Source organism: Myotis yumanensis, unplaced genomic scaffold, assembly GCF_028538775.1.
Source record: "Myotis yumanensis isolate MYYU_CA2020_CCGP unplaced genomic scaffold, mMyoYum1.0.hap1 SCAF_1, whole genome shotgun sequence".
Lineage (NCBI taxonomy): Eukaryota > Metazoa > Chordata > Mammalia > Chiroptera > Vespertilionidae > Myotis > Myotis yumanensis.
Genome location: NW_027223752.1, coordinates 140,458,814 through 140,472,710, shown reverse-complemented (window position 1 = coordinate 140,472,710; position 13,897 = coordinate 140,458,814). Strand labels below are relative to the sequence as shown.

The window sequence follows — 13,897 nt, the reverse complement described above, 5'->3', positions numbered from 1 at the left end:
CTTTTCTTTTTCATCTCTTTGTAAATGTTATTAGACTATCACAAAAGGTGAAGAGCCATTGGAAATGAGTCTTCCTTTGCCAACATAAGTTATAAACAAGAGGCACTTTTATGTTTGCATTTTGTATTGATGTAGTAAGAATTATGCGAACAGATGATTGTGGGAATACATACAATTTTACTTATTTGTGCTTATTACAAAGCATAAGATGAAACAAAGCCTAGCATTAATATTTCTCTGTATTAATATTATTCTAAAAAGAGTCATTTATTCTGTCAAGGGAAGAAAACATGAACATTGTATACAGACTTCAGTGTTAGATAAGAGGAGTTACTAGCCTTTCAAGAAGTAGACACAGTAAGTTTAGAGAGCTATTGTTCTTTTCCCTGTAAAGTTGGGTATGTGAAACTCATAAAACTACAATCAGATTTTAATATTAAACATTCTTGTTAATATTTATAGCAAATCAATAACCAATAATTAATTTGATTGATTATTTATTTGATATCTGAATTATTTATTGGATTTTCTTTAGAGAACCAACTTGTTTTTGCACAGAACTTTTAAACTTTTAACATAACATAGATTTTTTTTAAATCCTCACCCCAGGATATGTTTTTATTGATTTTAGAGAGAGAGGAAGGGAGAGAGAGAAAAATAATCGATCGGTTGTCTCTTGTACACGCCCTCTACTGGAGATCAAACCCGCAACCAGGGTATGTCCCTGACCAGCCTTTTGGTGTAAGAGACAAACTTCCCACCAACTGAGCCACCTGGCCAGGGCCTTAACATAGATTTTTAAAAATTATATATTTTATTGATTTTTGACAGAGAGGAAGGGAGAGGGATAGAGAGTTAGAAACATCGACGAGAGGGAAACATTGATCAGCTGCCTCCTGCACACCCCCTACTGGGGATGTGCCTGCAACCAAGGTACATGCCTTGACCGGAATCGAACCTGGGACCTTTCAGTCTGCAGGCCGACGCTCTATCCACTGAGCCAAACTGCTTACGGCTTATTTTGCAATTATTGTTAGTAATTTAGTAAGTAAAACTCATCTGGAGTTTTAAAAATGTGTATATCCATGTAATCACTACTCCATTCAAAATATATAGCACTTTTATCACCCAAGAAAATATTCTAGTGTTTCTTTGATCAATCCCTCCACAGGTTCTATCTCAACAACTGAAGACCTGATTATTATCACTATTGATTAGTTCTGCCTGTTCAAAAGGCAGGTATGAGTGCGAACACACAGTATGCACCCTTTTATCTTTGGCTTCTTCATTAAGCATAATGCTCCTATAATTTGTTAATGTGGTTGTATTTATAACTAGTTTTTTTCTTTTTCTTTATTTTTTAAAAATATATTTTATTGATTTCAGAGAGGAAGGGAAAGGGAAAAAGAGCTAGAAACATCAATGATGAGAATCATTGATTGGCTGCCTCCTGCATGCCCCCTACTGGGGATTGAGCCTACAACCTGGGCATGTGTCCTTGAGCAGAAGTGAATCCCGGACCCTTCAGTCCTCAAGCCAACGCTTTATTAACTGAGCCAAATCAGCTAGGGCTTTCTTTTTATTAATGAATAAGCCTTTGTATGGATATATCATAACTTGATTATTTGGACAGTGGGGTTATTTTCAGTTTTTAGCTACTATGAAATAGGCTGCTGTGAACATTGATATACAAGTTATTTTATGGACTTTTGTTATCCTTTCTATTGGGGCAATACCTAAGAGTAGAATTTCTGGGTCATATGGTAATATTATGTTTAACTAGAGGACCGATGCACGAAATTCATGCAAGGGGCTTGGCCCTTGCAGCCCTATGCCTCGTGGCCCTGCCCTCCACCCACTGGTCATTCTGGAAGATCGTTCAGGAAGGTTGTCTCGGAAGGTTGTTCTGCCGTCTGGTCTAATTAGCATATTAGCTTTTTATTATATAGGATTTTATGAGGAACTGCTAGACATTTTTAATAAAGTGGTTATATCATTTTATATTCCCACCTACAATGAATGAGAATTCCACTTTCTCCTCATCTTTGCCAGCTCTTGGTATTGTCAGTCTTTTCATTTTTAGCCTCTAGTAGTTGTGTAGTGGTGCCTCAGTGTTGTTTTAATTTGCATGTCTCTGGTGATTAATAGCGCTGAGTACCTTTTCATATATTTATTCACAATTTATATATCTTGTTTTGTGAGGTGTACAATTAAAATCATTTTGTTCATTTATATTTGTATTATTTGTCTTATTGTATGGTATATATTCTGGATACAAGTATGTCCTTTGTCAGATAAATGTATTGCAAATATTTTCTCCTAGTATGTACAGCTAGCATTTTACTTTTCTTAATGGTATCGTTTGAAGAGCAGAAGTCTAATATGTCCTTTTCTTCTATTATGGTTAGTGTTTTTGTATTTTGGCTAAGAAATGTGTACCTATTAAAGTTGTGAAGATTTTCCTCTGTGCATTCTTCTACAAATTTTGTGGTTTGATTTTGTACATTTATGTTTATAATCCACTTAGAGTTAATTTTTCCATATCATGTGAGTTTTGTATCCAAGTTTGCTTGCTTAGCAAATGGTGTTTAGTTGTTCAAGCTTTATTTTTTTTAAAAGATTCTTATCTTGTATTCTGTTTCTTGTTAAACTCATTTGTTAGTTCTAGTAAATTTTTTCTAGATGCCTTAGTATATTCTTACAGTTGATCATATCTGTGAATAAGGACAGTTTTATTTTTTCCTTTTCAATATCTCTCTGTCTGTCTGTCTCTTTTGCCTTACTGCAGTGACTAGTGCCTTCTATACAATGCTGGCTAGGAAGGATGAGATTGGACATATTGGCCTTGTTCATACTCTTGTGAGGAAAGCATTTAGTCCTTTACTACAGAAGAGTGATGTAGATTTGTGTTTCACAGATGTCCTTCATCTTCTGTTGCTTACTTTCATTTTTGGAATTCCATTCTTTTTTCCTCATTGGCTTTTCAATGATACCTAATTTTTTGGTGTATTTTCTCAAAGGCTAACAATATTCGTCCTTAACTAATCAGTAAGTCTGCTTAGAGTTAATATGCTACAACTTCACACTTCACACCTTCTACTTCATACCTGACACTTTTATATTTCACACACTCCTCTATCCATTTCACAAATATCTGGGAAATAAAGAGAAAAAGGACACCTTGTACACAGGGAAACCATGATATAAATGACAGCTGGTTTCTAATTAAAAAAATGGAGCTAAAAAGAAAATGGAATGCAATATTAAAAGTTGTGAGAGGAAAACATTTAAATATGCAGGAAAAATGTTTTCAAAATTAGAGTGCAAAAAGGATATCTTTAGACAAACAGAAGCTGAGAGAACTTACCACTAGAATACCTATACTACATGAAATATTAACAAGTCCATCATGTCAAAGGGAAGTTATACCAAAGAGAAATATATATTTACAAGAAGGAATGAAGAATGCCAGAAATGATAAATAACTGGATAAATATGCCGATTGCTTTTTACTCTCATTATTTCTTTAAAAGACAACTAATGATTGAAAGCAAAAATAATAGTAAGTTAGAGTTTATAATACAAATATAATTAAATGATAGAACTAAAATGCATAAAGAAGAGGGCAGGTAGATAGAATTGCACTATTATTGTTGCTATGGAGAGGGACTAGTTTAGTACCAGTTACTCATCAGGGCTGGAAGCAAACAATTTCTGTAATTTAGAATTAATAGACATTATAAAATGTTAAAGAATATCATCTTACTCAGGAGAGAGGATAGGAAGGAGAGGAAAAGTGAGATGAGAGAGTGGAGGGGGTACTATGGTGGGAGATTAGTTCTCTTACCCTTCTTAGTTTTCAATATATTATGTAATACTAGAGGCCCAGTGCAGTGATTTATGCACTGGTGGGGTCCTTTGTCCTGTCCTGTGGATATCCCTTGAGGGGTCCCTGATTGTGAGAGGGTGCAGGCCAGGCCAAGGGACCTCACCGGTGCATGATCGGGGCTGGGGAGGGACCGCAGGAGGGCTCCAGGGAATGTCCTGCCCATCTCATCCAGTCCCAATCAGCTGGACCCCAGCAGCAAACTACCCTACCGATTGGGGCATCTTTCCCCTGGTGGTCAGTGTGCATCATAGCGACTGGTCAAATGGTCAGACACTTAGCATATTAGGCTTTTATTCCATAGGGTAATTTGTTTTTAAAATATATTTTATTGATTTTTTACAGAGAGGAAGGGAGAGAGATAGAAAGTTAGAAACATCGATGAGAGAGAAACATCGACCAGCTGCCTCCTGCACATCTCCCACCGGGGATGTGCCTGCAACCCAGGTACATGCCCTTGACCGGAATCGAACCCGGGACCTTTCAGTCCGCAGGCCGACGCTCTATCCACTGAGCCAAACCAGTTTCGGCTATATAGGGTAATTTTAATAAATATTTACTATATGTGATCTTGGCCAGTAGTATGATAAGTGAAAATTAATAATGGTTAATAAATTCCTATTCATATTTGAAGGCCTAGTAGAGGAAATATGTTCACATAAAAATAGTCACGATAAAATATGTTTAGGACTCAAATTACCATTTGCATAAAGTTTTATTGAGCAAAAGGAAATTAATTCTACTTGATTAGGAAAGGCTTCACAGAGGAAGTGATATTTGAATTTGACCTTAAATGATAAGTAAGAATTTATTGGTTAAAGGGTATGTTTGGGGAGAGGGAGAAGTTGTTAGATAAAACATTTTAGACAAAGTGAAGTGTAAAGATCATTTGAATACATCAGGGACTGTGTTTACCTTTGTGCCAGTAACATAAAATAAGATTAATATCTACATCAAAATTTCAGCAGGGATTAACAAACAACCACCATTAAGTAGCAATAATGACTTGCATCTGGACAAAGTACAGGAAAATTACTCATCATCACTTCTCAAAATTTCATTAAATTAAGTTTCTTTACGTGGGAACCTGATTACACATACCTTTCTCCTTCAGAATAATTGCAAGTTACATTAGAAATAGTCAATGGGATTGTATTTCCATTCTAGGAGTAGAGTGGGTAAGCAAGGAACATTATCTCTTTAAATACAAATGACATGAACAGATAATTTGCTCTAGATATTTGATTTACTGGCTGAAGCTACCTGAATGTCGGGGTGGTCAATGAGTCTCAGTTCTGCCAGCTCAGAGTCATAGCCTTTACTTAATGTCCATGGGATCCATGAATTTTTATCTTAGTAATACTTATTACTGGGTCTGAAATACTTAATCTACCACCTCTCTCCCACTTCTCTCTCCCTGATCCCTCTCCCTCCCTCGCCTGCCTTCTCCCTGTCTTTTTCCTCCCTCCCTTTCTTCCTCTTTTTCCTCCTTCAAGTAATATCCTAGCAGATGATACAAATATATAGAAAAGTATATGACATTCATCTTTGAAGCTAAATATCACTGTTGATTCCTTCAATACAGTAAAGCCTTGATTGCTTGCTGCTTCAAGCCAAGTAAACCAGAGATTTGGTGAATGCCTGGTGCTCTGAGGGCTATACGGAGGTAGTAGAGCCTATATTTGCTATATGTCTCTGTGCTCTCAATATCAGTGGTTTCTCTGTTACTCTGAGTATGATTACACAACAGTGACCAGGGAAATAGCATACCTAAACATCCTCATTTTCTTTTTTTACTCAGGATTAAGTAGAATACTGCATTCTCCCCCAAAACATTTCAGTAGATCTGTGTCTACTCCTGGACCCTGGATTTATGTTATTACTGGGTTTAATTGAATATACATTAAAATGCACTGAAACCAGATTTTCTTTGGAAAATATCTCATATTTGGAGAGCATAAGAGGTTGAGTGGGTTGGTTAATAAATATGGAGTCTGAAGGACTGAAAAGGTAAAGTTAAAACTCTTTTTAAAATATATTTTAATGATTTTTTACAGAGAGGAAGAGAGAGGGGTAGAGAGTTAGAAACATCAATCAGCTGCCTCCTGCACACCCCCTATTGGGGATGTGCCAGCAACCAAGGTACATGCCCTTGACAGGAAGTGAACCTGGGACCCTTCAGTCCACAGGCTGACGCTCTATCCACTGAGCCAAACTGGTTAGGGCTAAAGTTAAAACTCTTAAAGTAGAACAGTTAATATTTGTTTAGGACATAAAATTGTCCAAGTATTATCTAAACGTTTTGTGTGATCTAATTTATTCCCCATAATTTGTGCTCTGTTTTTCTTATACCTTTCTGGTCTATTTTGAAACCTAATAATGATTACTACCATTTATTGAACACATGCCATGTGCCAAGGCCTTTAATTGCATTGTCTCTAAGCCTGAGATGTGTACTCAAAGATAGTTACCATCTCCATTTTAGAGATGAGGCTCAGAGAGGTGAAGTAACTTGCCCAAGGTTGCATAGCTTATCAGCATTTGAGCTGAGCATTGATTCATGGTCACTCTGATCTGAGTCTCATCTCCTAGTCTTCACTCTTATGACTGAGGTACCTGCTTTGTCATTTCTCATAAGTGCATGCTTCGGTTAAAACCATTTGAAATGAAGCTTGTGAAAAAGAGAACAGAACTAAATTATTTCTAAGCCCCCTTTATGATTTCTGTAGTTGAGTCCAATTTATAATGTTCATAGTAATTTGCCTGAATTAGAAACATTACAACACTTGCAAGAACATAAACATTTGTTTACTTTTGAAATATATAACAAATTTACACTACTTAGCTTAGGTTTACTACTAAAAATTGTTTTGCCATTGAATTCAAAACTTCATTTTGAAATGAAATTACTCTTTGAACTTTCCAAAACAGCCTATTAAAAATCAAGTACATTGGCACAAATTAATCAAGTGTGTATTACTGAATGTCTTGTGAATGAAATGTAGCATAATATTTTTTATTTTCTCTCTTGTGGTCTATTTCTTTTCACAGTATGCTTGAAAGACTATACAGAAGAATCTGGTACATTTACTTCTCCAAACTTCCCCAATAATTACCCCAACAACTGGCAGTGCATTTATAGGATCACAGTGGGAACCAGCCAACAGATTGCATTGCATTTCACAAACTTCTCCTTGGAGGAGGAATTTGGTGGAAAATGTCTAGGAGATTTTGTGGAAATTAAGTAAGCACCTTTGTTTTATCATAATGCTTTTCATTATTTCCATTCACAATCTTTCCTGGAAAGGTTAAGGAAAATATATAGATTTTCTCTATAAAACTCCTTGCAGTTCTCTTTCTTATAAGCCATAATGTTTTTCATTTGGAGCCTGACTTACCAGAAGAAAAACAGAGAATTGCATAAGATTCCAATTATTTTGAAGTGATTCTTTTATTGCAAGTATTTGAAAATAAACTCCAGATTTTATTTGGGCAGAGTAAACAAATATACTTTCACTCTGAAATTAGATACTAGTTATTGTTGCATATCTACTTTATATAAAATTAGTTTACATTTTAGTCTGTTCAGTGTCCATTTAGTCTAATTAGATCACAAAATGATGCTAAGACAGCAACCTTATCTTAAGGTTTTCACAAAGTTTTTTGTGTTAAGTAATAAGTCTAGGCTTGTCAATTTCAGTGCATGACATTTTTTCTTTAATTCTTTGAAAGAATGTGTTTAAAAAGTTATATTTATAGTAAAGGTAAGTTAGCTTAATTGAGTTAAATTTGGCATGCATCAGTTTTAAATATTTTATTGGCATTTCAAAAGCCTAAAATCTTATACTATTTTATGGTAAATTTTATGCTATGATATAAAGTAAGGTACTAAAAAAGTCATACTTGTACTATATCATGCTAAAATAACATAATTGTCTTAATTTATAACAGTTAACCATTGAACTTTTATATTGAGTGAATCATATTTTTAAAAAAATCATCTTTATTGTGGAAAGTATTACAGATGTTCCCTTTGTTGTTGTTTTCTGATTGACTCCCGCCACCCCACACCCACACCTCCTAGGCCTTTACCACACTATGATCTGTGTCCAAGGACTATGCATATATGCATATAACTGCTCCGGTTAATCTCTCCCCACCCCACCCACTCTCACACCTGCCTTCCCTCTGAAATTCATCAGTCTGTTCCATGCTTCTATGTCTCTGGATCTATTTTGTTCAAGTTTATTTTGTTCATTAAATTCCACATATGAATGAGATCATGTGATACTTCTCTTTCCCTAACTGGCTTATTTCGCTTAGGATTATACTCTCCAGGTCCAAAAGAGCTACAGCCCCAGCTGGTTTGGCTCAGTGGATGGAGCATTGCCAAGGACTGAAGGACCCTGAGTTTGATTCTGGTCAAGGGCACCTACTTCGGTTGCAAACTCAATCCCTGGCCCTGGTCGGAGCGCCTGAGGGAGGCAACCAATCAATGTGTCTCTCTCTCTGTCTCTCCCCCTCCCTTCAACTTTCTCTAAAAATCAATGGAAAAATATCCTCTGGTGAAGATTAACAAGGGGGAAAAAAAACAAAAACACCACTACAGATTATAAACTAGAGTTAAGAACCCAAAAGTTATTGAGGAAAGAATTATTTTTAAAAATTTGCTAGTTAGTTCTGTTGTTCATTAGATTGCACATATGAGTGAAATCATATGGTACAAAAAGAAAAAAAGGAAAATAACTCATTGACATGGACAACAGTGTGATGATTGCGGGGGAGCAGTGAGGGGTGGGTGGAGGTGGAAGAGGGTACAGGGGGGTAAATGGTGATGGGAAAAATAAAATTTAATTAAAACATGTTGCTATATAAGTCAAATATGATATAGTAAAATTTGAAAATCTTCATAAAAGAAACATTATTTAGAAGAAAAACATTTAAGGCTTCTCTGTAAAATTAAGCAACATTTGTTTATACTTTTAATAATTATGAGTTTTCTGTCTGGTGCTCTCTGGCGTTTGCCAGACACTTTATTTGAGAAGAAGACTAAACACTTTTTTTCAGTTGGCCATTGATTATATAAAATGTTATGCCAACCATAACTGATGGTTATTCTTTATTAAATTATTCAAGTACTATTTGATAAATTGAAAACTTAAAATGATGTTTTTAGAGTATTTTTGAGAAATATTGATTGACACAAATTAATGTGTTTGCAATCTGAAAGTTCAAATATGTTAAATGTTTATTCAGTAATATTATCAATAACCTGGTGAATGTTTACATCTGCATTTTGTCACAGAGATGGAGGCTATGAAACATCACCACTCCTGGGAAAATACTGTGGCTCAACTACACCTCCAAGAATCATCTCTCACAGCAATAAATTATGGTTGCAATTTAAGAGTGACATCGTTGTCTCAAGTTCTGGATTCTCAGCTTACTGGGATGGATCATTAACAGGTAAAGATCAAAGAACCATCTTTTATTGGTGAGTCCAATTGGGTTGGTTTCTTGGTTCTTGTATTGCCATACTCTTATCCATATTTTTCCATCTGTGTCTTGTGATTACTACCTATAAACAGTGGTTCTCAACCTTTTGGCCCTTTAAATACAGTTCCTCATATTGTGACCCAACCATAAAATTATTTTCATTGCTACTTCATAACTGTAATGTTGCTACTGTTATGAATCGTAATGTAAATATCTGATATGCAGGATGGTGTTAGGCGACCCCTGTGAAAGGGTCGTTCGACTGCCAAAGGGGTCGCGACCCACAGGTTGAGAACCACTGATCTATAATAATAAAAGCGTAATATGCTAATTAGACCGGACAGCCAAATGACCTTCCAGACATCCTTCTGGATGAAGCTGCAGTGGTGGGGGCTGAGGCAGAGTCAGTTAGAGGTGATCAGGCAGGCAGGTGAGCAGTTAGGGGCAATCAGGCAGACAGGTGAGCAGTTAGGGGCAATCAGGCAGGCAGGAAGAGTGGTTGGGGCAATCAGGCAGGCAGGCAGAGTGATTAGGGGTGATCAGGCAGGCAGGTGAGTGGTTATGGGTGATGAAGCAGGCAGGCAGAGTGGTTAGGGGTGATCAGGCAGGCAGGCAGGTGAGCAGTTAGGAGCCAGCGGTCCTGGATTGCAAGAGGGATGTCCGACTGCCAGTTTAGGCCCGATCCCTGTGGGATCCCTGCAGGATTGAGCCTAAACCAGCAGTTGGACATCCCCTGAGGGGTCCCAGATTGTGAGAGGGTGCAGGCCAGGCTGAGGGCCTCCCCCCGCCCCCCCCCCGCCACCCCCCCCCTCCACATCCCTGCTCCTGTGCATGAATTTTGTGCACTGGGCCTCTAGTTTGTAATAAACTTCAACATTGTAAGTACTTCTGAATTCACAGCAGCCTTTTGTTTTTGAAATACAAAGTAAGGAAAGATGGTTTGATTCCCTGGTATATTTAATCAAACTGGTCATCTTGGTTAGGAAAAGAAAAGTACACAGATTGACATGAATTAAGATTCTAGGCTAGCTACTCTTTGGTGATGTAGTTGTTTTGTTTTGGCTTAAAGGGGAGTAATAGTAGCACCAGTTTGATATAGACAAGAAGGTTCACTGTGACCAGAAAGAAAGTTATGCATCATTCCATCTCTTTCTCCTGTAGGTTGTGGGGGCAATCTCACCACTCCCACTGGCACCTTCACATCTCCCAACTACCCGATGCCCTATTACCACAGCTCCGAATGCTACTGGTGGCTGAAAGCCAGCCAGGGCAGCCCGTTTGAACTGGAATTTGAAGAGTTTCACTTGGAGCATCATCCTAACTGCACTCTAGATTATTTGGCCGTATGTATACAGTTTCGGTTGTATCATTCACTGCTTCCTCCTTGCCCAACACACATAAATGCATTTATTTTTATTTTTGAGATTTGAGAAAGGAGAACATTTAAACAAAACATCCACATAAACATTTTAAGCAAAATAAAAAATTAAAAGAAAATTTTATGAAAATGATTTGTCTTCTAAGTATAGCATGTATTACTCAATGACTTGATATTTATATATTTAAGTATTAAAATACATTAAATATGAGATATATATGCTAAGATATTAAAATATATGAAATATGGACTATTAGGATATAAGACTACTAAAAGGGGTTATGAGATTTATCATAATTATTATCAATGTACTTTCTATATATGTAGTGCAAAATAACAATATAGAGGATTTTATTGGTGAATTAGAGAGGATAATTGAAGTCCTCCAGGTACAACTTTTTGTAGAACCAGCTATTCAGGTTTTTCCATTAAAAACAATCTACATTTTAAAATTTATTAAAGTGTTATAAATTATAAAGTATAAAATTAAAAAAGCAAGGAAGACTACTGATAACAGTTATGGTCTCAAAATATGTATTAATCTTTTATTTTTCAATCTTCAGATTTCAACCTGGGTTCACACACAACTATATACTGCCATGGCGAAATGGCCAGAGTTCATGGCCCAAGTTTATAGATAATTAGCTATAATTTTAAAGATATTTTGATTCAGGGTTATTCTTTTGTTATGTCATATGTATATTCTTTTTCCAGTTCTTGAGATTTACAGAGGCCTTTATATAATGTGTATAGCCATAATCATTTGACATTTAAAATGTTTTATTAAAGGTATATGATGGTCCAGGTACCAGCTCTCACCTGCTAACTCAGCTTTGTGGGGATGAGAAACCGCCTCTAATTCGTTCTAGTGGAGACAGCATGTTTTTAAAACTGAGGACGGATGAAGGCCAACAAGGAGGTGGCTTCCTGGCCAAATACCACCAGAGTAAGTATGTATACTGGCTGCTTGTTGCCCGTAGGAGTCTTCAATATATATATTTTTAAATCCCCATCCAAGGATATGTTCAGAGAGAGGAAAGAGAGAGAGAGAGAGAGAGAGAGAGAGAGAGAGAGAGAGAAACATCTATATGAGAGAAAAATATCAATCAACTGCTTCCTGTACTCATCCCAGCCAGGGACCCAGGCGAAGCGGCAACCTTTTGGTGTATGGGAGAACACTCCAACCAACTAAACAACCTGGCCAGGGCAGGTCTCAATCTTTTGATGAATGAAACCAACGGAAATAAGTATAAGCCATTGGTTTGAACCATTAAAATAAATCTTATCTCCTTATTGAGAAAAATGTAACTCTATTAGGGAAGAAATGCTTATGCATTAAATTTATCATCTGACTAAAGCATGTGGTAAGCTATAGAAACTTAGAGGAGTATTTAATATGCTGAAACAGTTGCAATTCAGCTAAAGATCAGTGTAACAGGTTAACAGCTAATCGGTTTTTATTTGTATCAAACATTAAGATCCTCTCATTAGACATTATTCCATTGTACAGAGTGTTTCTAACACATTTTTTTTGGTCATGCATTTCAAAAGGTATTAATTTTATTAAGGAAAACTATGGTCCTTGTGAGTCACACGTAGAGTAGACACATTCTTTATTGGAGAAAAATCTGGTCTTTGTAGAGATGCCATTTTAAAATATATTTTATTGGTGTTTTACAGAGAGGAAGGAAGAGAGATAGAGAGTTAGAAACATCGATCAGCTGCCTCCTGCACATCTCCCACTGGGGATGTGCCCAAAACCCAGGTACATGCCCCTGACCGGAATTGAACCTGGGACCCTTCAGTCCGCAGGCCAACGCTCTATCCACTGAGCCAAACCGGTTTCGGCGAGATGCCATTTTAAAACCTGCTTTCCCATGAGGCAATCTGGTGGGATTAAACGAGTATTGAACAGAAGTCCAGGGGCTCAGGGGTTTGTCCTGCCTGGGAAGGTCACTTTTCTTCTCTGGGTTCCATGATTTTTTTCTCTTAAAGAAAGGAGATTAAATTCAGTGATTGTGAAAGCTCCCTTCTAGCTCTAGAATTAAATACTTTCTAAAGTTAGCTTTAAAATGAACATTCAACAAACAAGGTTTTCTTGAATTTATGTTATCTAATAAACACTTTACTTGTATGTTTTTATATTTTCTTAATCCTCACCTGAGGATATTTTTTTTCATTGATTTTTAGAGAAAGTAGAAGGGATGGAAAGAGGGAGGGAGGGAGGGATAGAGGGAAGAAAGGGGGGAAGAGAGAGAGAGAGAAGGAGAGAGTGTGAGAGAGGCATATCAATTGTGCCTCTCTCACACTCACCCCAACTGGGGCTGGGGATCAAACCTGCAACCCAGGTACATGTACGTGCCCTTGACCTGGTCGCAACTGCGACCCTTTGTGTGTGGGCTGACACTAACCATTGTGACACCGGCCAGGGCTACTTGTGTTTTGAAAATACAGTTCCTTGCCCCCATTAAATCTATGTTTACCCATAATTTTGACACAATTACCTAAAAATAGAACCGAAAGTCACAAAATCATAATCAGTATACAATATCCCTTCCAATTAGTTGAGAGGATTAATGTTTAACTTTGATTCTGTGTGAATTTGAGGATTCACACTCACTTATATATGGGGTTAGAGTGAGCTCTAGTTTTGAATACTAAGGTTTAATGATATAAAGCTTTGTTCCTCAGAAATTCATCATTAGTGCATAAAAGGCCTCCCAGATTCCAGCAGGGATATATCTGTTTGGTTGAGCATAAAATCGTATTTCCAGTTTTGTTATTGCTATCTTAATTTGTTTCTCAGCTACCTTTTATTTCTATGATATTTTATCCTCTCCCATCATTTCAGAACACTAAATAAGTAATTTAGTGCACTTACATCCTTAAAAGTAAAAATCAGAGGAACCAGTGAGTTTTTCCATATAATTTGCCATTTGAAATTAGAGGCTGGCACATAGTATAATTTTTGAGCACCGAGAACAGCCCACGTGGTTAATGAATACATTTTCCTCTGCCCTGTTTTGTTGTCAGTGAGGCACATGATACCTGTCTGCCTAATAGGTGTCATTTTTTGCAGGCATCTGAAATCACAAAATCATTCTTTGGAAATCCTGTGTGGACAAAAGTGTTACCTA

General features: G+C 36.8%; 1 protein-coding gene across 1 annotated transcript in view; it reads left to right on the top strand.

Moving 5' to 3' along the window:
* CUBN (cubilin) overlaps positions 1-13,897 on the top strand; it is a 296,326-nt gene that overhangs the window by 60,365 nt on the left and 222,064 nt on the right. Inside the window, exons 23-26 of the mRNA XM_070408021.1 lie at positions 6,938-7,130; positions 9,192-9,352; positions 10,544-10,725; positions 11,550-11,706. Of these exons, the coding sequence (XP_070264122.1) occupies positions 6,938-7,130; positions 9,192-9,352; positions 10,544-10,725; positions 11,550-11,706 (693 nt within the window). The remainder of the gene's footprint in view (positions 1-6,937; positions 7,131-9,191; positions 9,353-10,543; positions 10,726-11,549; positions 11,707-13,897) is intronic.